We start from the raw sequence: 15,507 nt of genomic DNA, 5'->3' as shown, positions 1-15,507 counted from the left end.
ATATATTGCAAAGCATTTATTTCACTTACCTGTACCAGGCTTGGCTTGATTCTAGAAATAAAATAATGTAATGTTTTTATACAAACAACATTGATCTGAGTTCAGGCTTTTGAGTGTGTGACAACATTTGCTGATTGAGTGTGTACAACAAATGCTTAACACTACCATGGGATAAAGCCTTACTGCTCGCTCACACTACCACAAATAGAGAGTAAGGTGCTATCTACTTTTACCTCTGCCGTACTTCGGGTTCCACTGGACTCTGTGCACACTACACCTCATTTTGGTATAGTGTATACAGAACCAGCTTCCTACACTCTGCCAACACATGCACACACATTCACACACACACACACACCCACACACACACACACACACACACACACTCTCTCTTACATAAACACACTCAAAACTGCAAGGACGCACACAACATTCATACATTTAAAAGCATTTTTTTATGTACCTCTCCTGCCAGGGAAAGCCATATTCAAGCTATGTGTACTCCATTTTTATTAAATTAATAGCAAATGATGTAATATTATTCACTATTAGTACAATTAAAAATTGACAGAAAACGAGGTGAGTGAAGCCCCCACCGACATCCATAAGGACGAGCTGCTTCTGTTCCTGCCACTAGTTTTGCCACTGTTCACGCTAGGGGTCGCAAAGGCAGTGCCAGAGGTCACAAGGGGAGGCATGCCAGGCATCACAGTACCGACCCCTGGCTATCCATAAATGACGTCCATGAGAGACAGTGTATATACAATAAGTACCTAATATGGGCCTATATTGCTATCAAGGGACGCTGGTGACCTCATAAACCACAATTCCAAACCCAGAGTTGGCAATATGGGACATCATAAAACACGAAGTGGACCCCCGAAATAGCAATATCAGCCCATATTACACAGTACTCATTATTTATTGTTTATATTACATGATTTCTTTATATATGTTAGTAGAAGGATTTAGAGCATTTGAGAGTCCATCTGTTTTGTGCTCATTGTTTGCCTGAGACTACAGATGTGTCGGTCAATGCTTTGAGAAATATGTGTTTTTGTTGGGAATAATGTGCTAATATTTAAACTGTGTTTTCATGCAAAATTGTTTATTACTATAAGTCTCATTTTAAATGTAAAGCACCATTTTAAGTAGATAAAAAATATATTTATTATGAGCTTTTTTTTCTACTACATCAACACAATAGAGTATCTCCTCTTTTCCATAGCGAAGCTTTTCTGCGTTTTTCAGTTTCTCATCCCGAAAACACTTGTATGACACGATAATACACATGCTGCAGGTGAAGCACAGCGAGCCTCCCCATTGTTGCCCCCTCTCCAAAATCAGAGGCCCTCATTTGAAAATATTGGAGGGTCCAGAGCTCCAGTAACCCACAGACCTTGGAGCTTGTGAATGCAATCAAGGAAATTGGAACCCCCCGTGCCCTGGTTTGGCAGTAAAAAGCAACCACTAATTGGCTGATTTCAGCTGCTGTGCGCCAGGCACACACCTCAGCGCCATAGTGTTAGGTTGCATGCCTGAGTCTACCATAGGTTATGTGCAGGGAGGGTACCCTCCCTTTACAAAATACTATGGCTAGACACACTTTAAAGCTTTTCCTACTTTGTATGTGTGCTGCACTGTGCAACACGCATACAAAGTCCACAAAAACAGGAGAGATTAAAAATGTCTCCTTTTAATGCCTTCTTTCGAGTAGCGTTAATCTTTATTGCTAAACCCTGTATACTCATGTAGTGGATAGGTTTTAGTGTGACCGACCTGACCTGGTCAGAACCGGTCGCTCCACCCGCCACGCGGCCCTCCTTAGTGTGCCTTGTGGTGCCTGGTATCGTATCTGCTTTGCATCTCCTGCATTTCATTGTTTTTGTGCCAGTGACCTCCTCCGTTGTGCCCCCGAACTCGTCTGTGCCAGCAATAATTGAATTTTATTGTTTTTGTGCCAGTGACTGTGTTTGTGCCAGTGACCTCCTCCGTTGTGCCCCCGATCTCGTCTGTGCCAGCAATAATTGAATTTCATTGTTTTTGTGCCAGTGACTGTTTTTGTGCCAGTGACCTCCTTGGTTGTGCCCCCGATCTCGTCTGCCATTATTTTGTTGTGCCCATCTCTCCACCCCGTACCCCGCTCCCTGCCGCTGCTCCCCTGCGGCCCCACCCCCGTTCCCTCCAGCATCTCCGGACCGATCCCCTCCCCACTCGCCCCCCCGCTCCCGCCTCCCAGCTGCTCCTCCCTCGCTCCGCCCCCCTCCACTCTCCACCTATGGCAGAGTCGCATTGAACTATGGAACCTACTCGACACCACATCTCCGGATGTCGCCTTCCTCACGGAAACCTGGATGAACGCCTCATCAGCGCCCGACATCGCCATAGCCATCCCGGACCGATACAAGATCATCCGAAGGGACCGCATCAACCAAACAGGAGGAGGCATCGCCATCGTCCACAAGAACACCATCCGCATCACGACCAGCCCCGACGACACCCTCACAGCCGCCGAACACCTTCACTTCCAGATACACACCAACCCCAAGACCACACTCAGAGGCACCCTCATTTACAGACCCCCTGGACCCCGCACACAATTCAGCGAAGACATTGCTGACTTTGTCAGCCCACACGCCCTCCCCTCCGATGATTATATTCTCCTAGGGGACCTCAACTTCCACCTGGAGAATAACAACGACAACATCACCACCACCCTGCTGGACAACCTCGCCAATCTCGGACTCAAACAACTGGTGAACACCCCCACCCACTGCGCCGGACACACGCTCGACCCAATCTTCTCCTCCAGCAAGCACATCTCCTTCAACCACTCCACGGGACTCCACTGGACAGACCACAGCTGCGTTCACTTCAGTTTCGGAAAGACCACGACCCACCACCACCCACAACAGGTCCCCCCCACATGCTGGAACAAAATTACCACCGACCAGCTCACCACATCACTGAACCAGAACCCTCCTGCCAGATCAACGAACCCCAATCAAGCAGCCAACAACCTCGCACAGTGGATCACCAACTGCGCTGACGACCTAGCACCCCTGAAAAACCGCCCCAACAAGCCAGGAAGCAAAAAAGCCTCCTGTTTCAACAACGACCTCAAGAATTCCAAGAAGAACTGCCGTACCCTCGAGAAAGCCTGGCGAAGAAACCCAACCAAAGACAACATGACCGCTCTCAAGCACGCCACCCGCAAACACCACCAACTGATCCGCACCACCAAGAAATCAGCATTCGAGGATCGACTAGACAACAATGCCCACAACAGCAAGGAACTCTTCAGCATCGTCAAAGAGCTCACCAACCCCAGCGCCGGCAACAACGACATCACTCCCTCACAAGACCTCTGCGACTCCCTCGCCTCGTTCTTCCACAGCAAGATCGCAGACATACACAACAGCTTCGGCGATCAGACCACTCCCCCAACCACAGAACCGAAGCCTCCCACCACCACCCTCCGCACCTGGACCCCGATCAGCAACGAAGACACCATCCGCACGATGAACACCATCCACTCCGGATCGCCAACCGACCCATGCCCCCACCACATCTTCAACAAGGCCGACTCCGTCATCGCACCCCAACTCCGGGACATCATCAACTGCTCCTTCAACACCGCTACCTTCCCGGAAAGCTGGAAGCATGCCGAGCTCAGCGCCCTCCTGAAGAAACCTTCAGCAGACCCCACCGAACTTAAGAACTATCGCCCCATCTCGCTCCTCCCATTCCCCGCAAAAGTCATAGAGAAGACCATCAACAGTCAGCTCGCCGCCTTCCTCAATCCGGCTTCCGAGCCAACCACAGCACCGAAACCGCCCTCATCGCAGCCACAGACGACATCCGAACCCTGCTCGACAATGGGGAAACAGCGGCCCTCATCCTCCTGGACCTCTCCGCAGCGTTTGACACGGTCTGCCACCGCACCCTAGTACAACGCCTCAACAACGTCAGGATACAAGATAAAGCATTGGAGTGGATCATCTCGTTCCTCACCGGAAGAACACAGAGAGTCCCCCTCCCCCCGTTCAGATCAGAGGCCACCGAAGTCATCTGCGGCGTACCACAAGGATCATCGCTCAGCCCCACCCTCTTTAACGTCTACATGAGCCCCCTCGCATCCATCACACGCCAACACAACCTCAACATCATCTCCTACGCCGACGACACCCAGTTGATCCTCTCCCTCACCAAAGACCCAACCACCGCCAGAACCAACCTACACGAAGGGATGAAAGAAGTAGCCGAGTGGATGAAGAACAGCCGCCTAAAACTGAACTCAGACAAGACGGAAGTCCTCATCCTGGGATCATCCCCCTCTGCCTGGGACGACTCCTGGTGGCCCCCGGCTCTAGGCAGCGCACCCAAACCAACGGACCATGCACGCAACCTGGGCTTCATCCTAGACTCCTCCCTCTCGATGACCAAAAAAGTCAACGCCGTCTCATCATCCTGTTTTAACATCCTATGCATGCTCCGGAAGATCTTCAGATGGATCCCCATCGAAACAAGGAAAACGGTCACCCAAGCACTTGTCACCAGCCGACTGGACCACGGAAACACCCTCTACACCGGAACCACAGCCAAACTGCAGAAAAGACTTCAACGCATTCAGAACGCCTCCGCACGACTCATCCTGGACATACCTCGACACAACCACATAACCGGACACCTGAGAGACCTGCACTGGCTCCCCGTCAGCAAGAGAATCACGTTCCATCTCCTCACTCACGCACACAAGGCCCTCCACGACCTAGGACCCAGATACCTTAACAACCGCCTGACCTTCTACACCCCCACCCGCAACTGCGATCTTCCAAACAAAGCCCTAGCCGCAATTCCATGCGTCCGAAGAGCCACCATGGGGGGAAGATCCTTCTCCTACCTGGCGGCCAAGACCTGGAATTCCCTCCCCACCCACCTCCGTCGTACCCAGAACCCCTTCTCCTTCAGGAAGCAACTCAAGACCTGGTTATTCGATCAGTAGCGAACTCCTCTCCCCTAAGCGCCTTGAGACCCTCTGGGTGAGTAGCGCGCTATACACATTTCTGATTGGATTATTGGATAGTGTCAAACAGCATGGGTGGTTGCATGGGAACATGGAAAGAGGCGCTATTATTTTGTTCTCCAGGCACAAAACAGGAGGTCTCACAGGCACTAAAGGACTTTATTGCACCCTATGCCTTGGCTTCTGCGAAATGTCTCCTACTGGGTGAATTTAACTATCATGGTGAAAACCGCAACGATCCAGGAGTGATCCAACTCATAAGAGATTTAGAATCACTGGGACTCAACATAAGGCCGGACACATGTTGGACCTTATTTTTACCAATAGGAATCAGGGGGCATATTATCAAGACAGGCTAAAAAATTATCATCGTTTTAGCGGCAGAAAACTGCCGCTAAAACGTCGATAATGGGCTTGATAATATGCTCTATGGAATTCCAATTGAAGCCCATGTTAAATGTGAAGGACATCTAACATGGGCTTCAATTGGAATTCCATAGAGCATATTATCAAGCCCATTATCGCCGTTTTAGCGGCAGTTTTCTGCCACTAGAACGGCGATAATTGTATCGCCTGTCTTGATAATATGCCCCTAAGTCTCTTGTGATTCTCCTCTTCCGTTCACCTGGACTGACCATTGTTTAATCAGGTTTATTATTCTGCAGACAACTACTCTTGGAAACTCTAAGAGACCTGTACCCCAGCCGTTTTCATGGAGGCCGGCTTTGTTTCCCTGCCCCTATCTCACTTAGACGTGGACACAACTTTGTCTGTTTTTTTATGACTCCTTGACCCGTGTTTTTGATTGCTTTGCACCCTTTACAAAATGCTTTCCGTCTCTGTCAGGAGGACAAACTAGAATATCGTTCCATGCTTAGAGTCTATCATAACATCATAAGAGCGGAGTGGAAAGCCTATCTGGCTTCTACAATGGCCAATGAGGGTGATTCCACCAAAGAGCTATATAAAGTTTTAAGTAGCTTCACAAATCCCTGGGCACGTGCCTCTACAATCATGGCCTCACAAGAGCTGTGCAATGAATTAGCTGTTTTCTTAGAAAACAAAATTGAGCTCATCCATAGTAACTTCCCTGTGAATTCCCGAGTCTTCCAAGAATGAGTTTGATCTTACTATTCCACACCCTTTAGCCACGGGTAACCTGTGTGACTTTGAACCCTGCTCAGAAGCCTAGGTGTTGGACTCACTTCACCATGCAGAGTTGGGTTCTCTGCTGGACCCTTATCCGCCCAAGACAACGGGCAGCCTAGCAGTATGCCTGGCTCCTATTGTCCTATGGTCACAGACTTATTTAACCTTTCGCTCTCCACTGCTAAAGTGCCTGGGGACTGGAAGACTGCCTCTGTGTCTCCCGTGCTCAAAAAGTCCACTGATGATCCTACAGTTCTCTCCAACTACAGAGCTATCTCACTATTACCCGTCCTTGCAAAAACATTAGAAAGGTTTATTAATAAACAACTTTCTACCTTTCTTGAAGCCAACCGCTTCCTGGATACCTCACAATTGGGTTTCAGAGAGCTTCACAGCACAAAGACTGCGCTACTGGCTGTGTCTGATAATATTAGGCTCTCTCTTGATGTGGGAGCTCCAGCCATGTTGGTGCTGTTGGATCTATCAGCAGCGTTCTACACGGTCTCCCATTCTATTCTTACCCGCAGCCTGCACAAGGCAGGGCTATATGGCAGGGCGCTACCCTGGCCATGGACTTCCTTGCCCATCAAACACAACAAGTTTGCCTGAACTCTTTTAAGTCGCAACTGATGCATATGGACAAGGGGGTCCCCCAGGGATCGAGTCTGAGCTCCACTTGTTTAATATCTATATGGCGATACAAAAGGGGATGATGGACGGAGCGATTGAGCAAATCAAACACTCACCCCCAGTCAACTGATCTGGGTTTAATCCATCACCATTCTTTAGCCCACTCCGCCACCCCATTTCAGACATGGCTATATGCAAATCAGTCTGACCCTGTGCCTCATGGGAACAGTCCAGCCCGAACTGCCCAGCCATGTCTTCCATGGACCGGAAACAAGCATCCTGGGACCGGTTTCGGATTCATAATCCTCATCAGCCAGGCTATCTTGAATCCAGTGGCCAAGTGAGCAAGGGACTCACGTCTGAGCATGCCCTGACACACTTAGGGCGAACAAAGCGATACAAAAGGGGATGATGAGCATGCCCTGACACACTAAGGGCGAACAAAGCGATACAAAAGGGGATGATGGACGGAGCGTTTGAGCAAATCAAACACTCACCCTCAGTCAACTGATCTGGGTTTAATCCTTCACCATTCTTTAGCCCACTCAGCCACCCCATTTCAGACATGGCTATATGCAAATCAGTCTGACCCTGTGCCTCATGGGAACAGTCCAGCCCGAACTGCCAAGCCATGTCTTCCATGGACCGGAAACAAGCATCCTGGGACCGGTTTCGGATTCATAATCCTCATCAGCCAGGCTATCTTGAATCCAGTGGCCAAGTGAGCAAGGGACTCACGTCTGAGCATACCCTGCCACACTTAGGGCGAACAAAGCGATAAAAAAGGGGATGATGGACGGAGCGTTTGAGCAAATCAAACACTCACCCCCAGTCAACTGATCTGGGTTTAATCCATCACCATTCTTTAGCCCACTCAGCCACCCCATTTCAGACATGGCCATATGCAAATCAGTCTGACCCTGTGCCTCATGGGAACAGTCCAGCCCGAACTGCCAAGCCATGTCTTCCATGGACCGGAAACAAGCATCCTGGGACCGGAGCATGGGGGGCCTCTTCCGATGCACTTTGCATGGGGGCTCCCCTCAAGTTTCATCATACCACTATGCTTGAAATGGTGTGACGGGGCAGGCCTGAGTGGCTGTGCTGCTTTGCATGAGAAAGCAGGACAGCGCAGTATCTACTAAGGTATGGCGCTGCTGCTCCCTTCCCTAGTGCTGATGTAATTCTGGCTGTGTTGCACCACACACACCCCTTGCAACATAATCCCACACGCAGCCCTTGCAACAACGGTGTCCACATGAGTCTAGCATAGTATTTCTCACTGGAACGATATGCTTCCGGTACAAAATACTATGCTTAGACTTACTGTAAAAATGTTCTCACTTTTCTCCTTCTTTGCGCCTACCTGAAGGAAGCTGACATTTTTTGGCACAAAGCCCTGTCTACAAACCTTTAGTAGATGAGGCTTTGTGTTGAAAAAAAACCAATAATAACAATGGGCGGTGGCATGGAAACGCCATTGCATGGTGCATTGTTATTGTCCTGCAACATTTGTGTAGCGCTTACTAACCGTGTGTGGGGCGCTAAACTCCTTGGGGCTTATTTACAAGCCTCTTGCGCCGCTCGTACGTCACTTTTCCCATGTTAAAAAGGACGCAAAAGTGGCGCATGGGGCTGGTAAATAAGCCCCCTTGCATATATGGATAGTAAGCTACACTGTGTAGGGTGTTTGGTTGGAAGTGTTGCCTTTGTTTTCATCCTGTGTGGAAAGTGTTCTACCACCTATGGCATGCCCCTGTGACGTAGTGTAAAGTAGCTCATAGTGCTACTTTGTCGTTTTTAGAAACATTTTGCACTGGAAACTATACATTCCAAAACAACACTTTGCGGCTGTTTGAGTCACTTTTTTTCCACTGGCTCGAACTGTTGAAAAATCTACTCCAAACTAATGGTTTTCTCAAATTAGCTTTGTCTTTCAGTCAGCTTCCGATGAAAGAGGCTACAGTGGCCTCTTCTGGGCAATACACGTCATTACATGAACGTAGTGTTGTACTTCACCCCCTCTGCAGATCTCAATAGTCCTTTCAGCCTTTAAATCTGGGTTGCTGGCCAAAATTTTATCAGTCTCATCATTATACTTTCACTGTTTCCTAATTCACAGATTCTGTTTCCGCTCCATCATGTGTATTTCTGTACCTGCTAAATTGTGCATGGGATAAGGTGTTTTTAAAAATGTACGGGCAAGATTTATCACGTAAAGGCGGTGCGCGCCTATGTCGTTGGCCACTTTTACGCGAAAATGCTTTATTTGCGAGGTGCTCTGCTACGGTGCAAATGCGAGGGAGCGAAGTGTCACATGAGATTTGCACCCAAGGCACATCCTCCAATAGAAACCTTTACTCACAGAAAATCACCCAAGTTTAGACTCATGTAATGTGCCATATCGTAGCAATTACACATGTTACGCATGGGAAAATCACACAATGTTTGAGTTAGAATGCCAGGCAAAGCTAGGTTGAGCTTCTTTGTGTGACTTAAGTTGATCTGACACTGCGAAGAATCCCAGAGGTTGTTGTGCAATTCCCTCTCTGTGGGGCCCACTTTGTATAAATTATCAGGGGTTTGGCGCTGAGCAACAAAAGCCATTTAGCACTCACTCCTGTTAACGTTTGGTGCAGAAACATATATTTTTAGCACATTTGTTTGCAAGTCCTGCTGTTAGTGCCACATTGTGCAAGTGTCCACAGTAAATCTGGCCTCGAGTTTTTTCTTTGTTCGAGTTGCATCTATGTCATCTATTTGTCATATTCACACCCCGAGGCACTGTGCGCGACCTGTCCGGTTTGTGCCAACCCTGCCTAATGTTCACAGCTGGGAGAGTGTATGTTTATAGTATAACCTATGAGGGAATGGTTGGGTGACGCATGAAGACTAGAAGAGTACTGTAGTCTCGCCAAGGCAAACCTGGTGCTGTCTACGTCAGTGAGTGGTTGAAAGTGTAGGACGTGTTGGGGCCTACGCCAGTTCTTTGGCTTGTTGGTGGAGTATTTGACAGGGGCCAGGGGGAAGTCCAGCATTTATGCGAATGCGTGGACTGTCAGAGGGCGGGGACCACACAGGTAGATATTTCTGTGGAACACTCAAGGGGGCAGATCTACAAGAAAGTAACGCAGCGCGGTGCCGCAAGTCATTGTGCTGCGCTGCGTTAGATTCGAAGCACAGGGATGTGACATATTTACAACAATATGTCGCATCTCTGTGCTTCCCCCTGCGCTGGCGCACAAACTGCTGCCATGTGCAGGCGCAGGCACCCTTGCACGATTAGGTTGCCTGCGTCGTGTGGAGAATGTTTTTGTGCAGCAAGGGGCACCTTCTGGCACAAAAACAATCAATTGAGGTGATTTCCTCTTCCAATGTGTGCTGTAGAATGCAGCACGCATTGAAAGAGGAAAGAACGAGGAGAAACAAAAACATTTCCTTGCTCTTAACACTCGCACACCTTTTTTCTTTAGCACTTTGCACTTTCTAGACCGTGGTGTTCGGTATTGTTAATGTGATTATACTTTCCTGTGCATGAAAATAAGCTTGTTGCAGTGTTTAATGAATATATTTTATACTAAGGGACTTATTTATGAGAGCATTGCATCACATTTGCACCACGCAAAGTGGTACATGCATGACGCAAGGCTCTGAGTCAGATTTATAAAGCCACACAAAGCCATGTTGCATGGCCTTGAGTGGCCTCCTAAATCTTGAGTAAGGAAACTCAGTGCAAATCACAGCGTCGCCTTACTCTGTGCAAGGGAAGCATTCCATGGATGTTGCGGTGGGTGTTCCCTCGCAACTCCCATGGGTTTTGACGCATTCCCAGATTTACGTGGACTTGTAAACCTGGGAATGTGTCAAAATCTCACGCCTCCCCAAGGTGAGGCGTAATGAGAAGAAATAACTTTATTTCTCATCGTTTTTTTCTCTTTTTGTATGTTCTGCATTCTGTAGCACACATAGGAGGAGGAAAACTCCACTATGGATTGTTTTCATGCAGGAAGGTGCCCCTTTCTGCGTTTAAACAATCCTGCCTTCACCACAGGCACCCTTGCACCATAGTGCAAGGGTGTCTGCATTGGCGCTAGGCTCTGAAACGGCGCTAGCGCAAGGGGAAAAGACAGAAATGCACTGTATTGGATAAATACGGTGAATTCCTGCCCTTTCACTTTGATGTAGGGTAGCGCAGCAAGGTGGCTTCCTGCGGTGCCCTACGCCAAATCCCCATAAATGAGACCCTAAAGCCCTTATTTATGGGGATTTGGCATAGGGCAGCGCAGCACGTCAACTTGCTGCCTTGTCCTACGCCAAAGTGAAAGGGCAGGAATGCACCGTATTAATGCAATACAGTGCATTCTTGTCCTTTCTCCCTGAACTGGCTCCATTTTGGCTGCCCAGCACCAACGCAGGCACACGAGCACATGTTGCCTGTGTTGTCAGCAGGATTGTTTATGTGCAGGAATGGGCACCTTCCTGCACAAAATCTATCCTAAGAGGCCTTTTCCTCTTTCTATGTGTACTGCAGAATGCAGCACACATAGAAAGAGGAGAAAACAAGGAGAAATAAAGATATTTCTCCTCATTACACCTCACCTCGGGAGGCATAGGGATTTGGCACTTCCCCAGGTTTACATGATCTTGTAAATCTGGGTAGGGGTCAAAATCTATAGGTGCTGCACGCAAAAAACCAATGCAACACCGATGGATCGCCTCCCGAGTGCAGTAGCGATATGCCCTGCCTTGTCATACTCTATATCTATGATGCCATCCATTTGCATGGCCTCATAGATATGATATAACAATCTGTGCCACCGGAATGTCACTAACAGTGACACTCCTGCGGCGCAGGAGGCTCGGAAATACGCCCCTAAGTGTATAGCTACTCCTGTGTGAACACAGTATGCCACAAAACATGAACATTTGAATTTAGTAGGCAAAATGATTGTCAAAAGCATTGTGGTGTACATTGATTGTATGATGTGGTAGAATTGACTATTCTGTTTTTTTAATAGGCATTGAGATAGAATATTATAGCCCAGTTGGGGTGTTTTCTTTATCAGGCGGTATTTTTAAGACCTTCTGTTGCTCCCTGTAGTTGATGGCTGGTGTGATTTGTAACAGCTTCTGTTGCTCCCTGTAGTTGATGGCTGGTGTGATTTGTAACAGCTTCTGTTGCTCCCTGTAGTTGATGGCTGGTGTGATTTTTAACACCTTCTGTTGCTCCCTGTAGTTGATGGCTGGTGTGATTTGTAACAGCTTCTGTTGCTCCCTGTAGTTGATGGCTGGTGTGATTTGTAACAGCTTCTGTTGCTCCCTGTAGTTGATGGCTGGTGTGATTTGTAACAGCTTCTGTTGCTCCCTGTAGTTGATGGCTGGTGTGATTTTTAACACCTTCTGTTGCTCCCTGTAGTTGATGGCTGGTGTGATTTGTAACACCTTCTGTTGCTCCCTGTAGTTGATGGCTGGTGTGATTTGTAACAGCTTCTGTTGCTCCCTGTAGTTGGTGGCTGGTGTGATTTGTAACAGCTTCTGTTGCTCCCTGTAGTTGATGGCTGGTGTGATTTTTAACACCTTCTGTTGCTCCCTGTAGTTGATGGCTGGTGTGATTTGTAACAGCTTCTGTTGCTCCCTGTAGTTGATGGCTGGTGTGATTTGTAACAGCTTCTGTTGCTCCCTGTAGTTGATGGCTGGTGTGATTTGTAACAGCTTCTGTTGCTCCCTGTAGTTGATGGCTGGTGTGATTTTTAACACCTTCTGTTGCTCCCTGTAGTTGATGGCTGGTGTGATTTGTAACACCTTCTGTTGCTCCCTGTAGTTGATGGCTGGTGTGATCTGTAACAGCTTCTGTTGCTCCCTGTAGTTGATGGCTGGTGTGATTTGTAACAGCTTCTGTTGCTCCCTGTAGTTGATGGCTGGTGTGATTTGTAACAGCTTCTGTTGCTCCCTGTAGTTGATGGCTGGTGTGATTTGTAACAGCTTCTGTTGCTCCCTGTAGTTGATGGCTGGTGTGATTTGTAACAGCTTCTGTTGCTCCCTGTAGTTGATGGCTGGTGTGATTTGTAAAACCTTCTGTTGCTCCCTGCAGTTGATGGCTGGTGTGATTTTTAACAGCTTCTTTCCTTCCCTCAGATGTGGCTCTTAACAGTTCACTTTCTTCCGCTGCAGATGATGGAGGTTGCAGTGGCTGTGGTCAGTGCTGACAGCAGGGAAGGGCAGAGCGTTGCCAGTGCCCTGGTCCAGGATGGAGGGTTCAAAGTGAGGGCTGCTCTCCGGGACCTCTCCTCTCCGGAGGCCGCTGAGCTGAGGACATCTGGGGTGGACACAGTGCAGTTTGACCCAGAAGATGCCTCCAGCGTGGATGCTGCCCTCAGAGGCATGAGCTGCAGTGTCATTATCACTACCACAGACTTCCAGGAGTCTGACCCTTTGAAGGTAAGAGATAACACAGCAGGGGAATGTTTGTAATTCAGAGACTTCTCTAGTTTACCTGTTGCATTATGGGCCTGAGAGGCTGGTTCTAAGCAGTGGCGTAGCTAGACCTTTGGCAATCTATGGCGGTGCCTGCATTTTCTGCCACGCGACCGACGCAGGTAAGAGCAGGGGATGCAACGGCAGCAGGTAAAGAGTGGGCACCGCTCCCAAAACTCATATCCCCCACCCTTGCTAAGCCCTGGTAGAATCCGGTTGGCTTCATGTAGTAATCATGCTACACATTAAATGACTCCTACGACTGGCTTTCAAATGGAGAACCTAATTGCAGATGTTGAATATAGAGGAACCCCCCCCCCCCCCATCACATAATCTCTGCTGGTCTTTGTTATTCCCTACTATTCTCTGATGTGGTTTCCCTCTGCAGCCAGGGGACTTCTCTGTGGGACTTGCCTAGAGCTCAGTTCATAGTTTGGACATTAGAAGTAGCTAACATATTATAGCCTAACACAGAAGGCAGTGCCAGGCCACACACAGAGCCTGTAACTCTTGAAACATGGTTCTGTCCTATACTTAACCCTGAAATCTTTCTACAGTTAGCATAATTACATATATCCCTTTAGGACCCTCATGCAGTCAAGGAAGGACCCTCGTGTAGCCTTCTCCCGCACATCCCATCCACGTAAGAGTCCATGTAACAGACCCTCACACAATTGCCAACAGTCCAAGCTGTATGCCTCAAAAGACCATTATAAAAACTCAACACAAGCTCTCAACAGACAATCACACACTCCACAAGGAGCACATACCCATCAAATACTCACTCAAGAGGCAGGAAGAGACTCTCACATACCACATACCCCTTGTGGACTTACACACAGCCCTCCAACAGACATGCACACAGCTCACAATCATCATTTAACCTAACCACCCACAACATAGTTGCCAATTGACACTCACTTAGCTCTGACAGACACAAGGATTGGATAGCAAACACTTCCACTACTGCTCCTACCTTGGGATCAACAGCAATCTCCTCTGCCCTAATGGGCATAATGACCTACTCACAACTACCACACCCAGGGCTGGCCTTTAGCGTGGTCGAGCTGGGCCAGGCCCTGGGCGCCAATTTTTTGAGGGGCACTTGGAGCTGTGTACATTAAAGTTATGCCAACAGCGGCGCCCTTCTCATCTTGCTCCAGCATTGTCTGTGTCCCTGCCTGTTTTCTGTCTGATTTGCCAATTTAAAGCGGGTTTAGTCCTTCATTATCATGCGGAGGGCGATGTTTTTAACACCCCTTCAGCTCCCTTCCTTACCGTAACTTCACCCTTTGACCCATGCTGGCACATATCAACAAAACCATCATCTGCAATGGGCAGCCAAGCTATCCGTGCTTTAGGTCAGCTGGGGGAGCTGAGGGTGATCCGGGGATGTTTGTGTTCAGGGTCCTGTCCCTGCTCATCCAGGTACTGGCCTGTGAATGCAAAAGGGACCCCCTGCTGCCTCATTTAATTTACCACAAGTAGCAAAGCCCTGCTAGAATGGTCATACATTTTGCAGTGGGCAGAATTGGCAAGGAGAATTTTGTGCATGTGCGACATGTCTGTTGAACCAAGCTCTCCTGCCTCTATGCCTCCTAGGCCTAAGTCCTGCAAACTTTCAGTTTTTTTTAACCTTTCACTCACACAAAATGCCTCTGGGCTGTTGCCCCCTGCAGTGCTTTAAGTGGGATCAGAAAGGTGGTGGGGGGAGGGTCTCTAGAAGGTGTGTGCCCAAAGATGACTAACTAAGAATCTTCCCTAAAAGGTGTGGCCAATGTGCTTAAGGGTGTGGCTTAAAACATGTAAATTAAAATTCTGTGCTTCACACAGCATACCACCTGATCAATATTTGGCTGCCACTCTTGAGTTTTCTGTTATTGCATCCAGACATATAACACTACAACTGGGCAGATGCCTAAAATAGGGCCGACCTATTGCCTTTACCAGTGCTTGTTAGCAGTATCAAATAAGTATAAAAAATGATTTAAGTGCGTTTGAAAAGGTTTTCATTCTGAAAATACAAGGTTTTGAATTAAACTACACTAAGGGCTATGTAACGGGTAGTGGTCTTAGGAGTCTTTCAATCACTCATGTTCACGTTACTTTCCATTGTAGGGGCCAATTATGATGCTAAACGGACTAGAGTCCATCTGGCATCATCATGCTGGAACTGTAACCGAACGACCTCTAGTCGTCGGTTCCAGCCCAGGAATTAGGATATGGTC

The 15,507-nt window shown here is 48.2% G+C and overlaps 1 protein-coding gene across 1 annotated transcript in view; it reads left to right on the top strand.

Annotated features, from left to right (window-relative positions):
* LOC144775650 (nmrA-like family domain-containing protein 1) overlaps window positions 1-15,507 on the top strand; it is a 77,839-nt gene that overhangs the window by 4,296 nt on the left and 58,036 nt on the right. Inside the window, exon 2 of the mRNA XM_078659240.1 lies at window positions 12,977-13,243. Coding sequence (XP_078515366.1) covers window positions 12,977-13,243 — 267 coding nt within the window. The remainder of the gene's footprint in view (window positions 1-12,976; window positions 13,244-15,507) is intronic.

Source organism: Lissotriton helveticus, chromosome 1_1 (assembly GCF_964261635.1).
Source record: "Lissotriton helveticus chromosome 1_1, aLisHel1.1, whole genome shotgun sequence".
Taxonomy (NCBI): Eukaryota; Metazoa; Chordata; class Amphibia; order Caudata; family Salamandridae; genus Lissotriton; species Lissotriton helveticus.
This window is presented reverse-complemented; position numbering and strand designations above follow the sequence as displayed.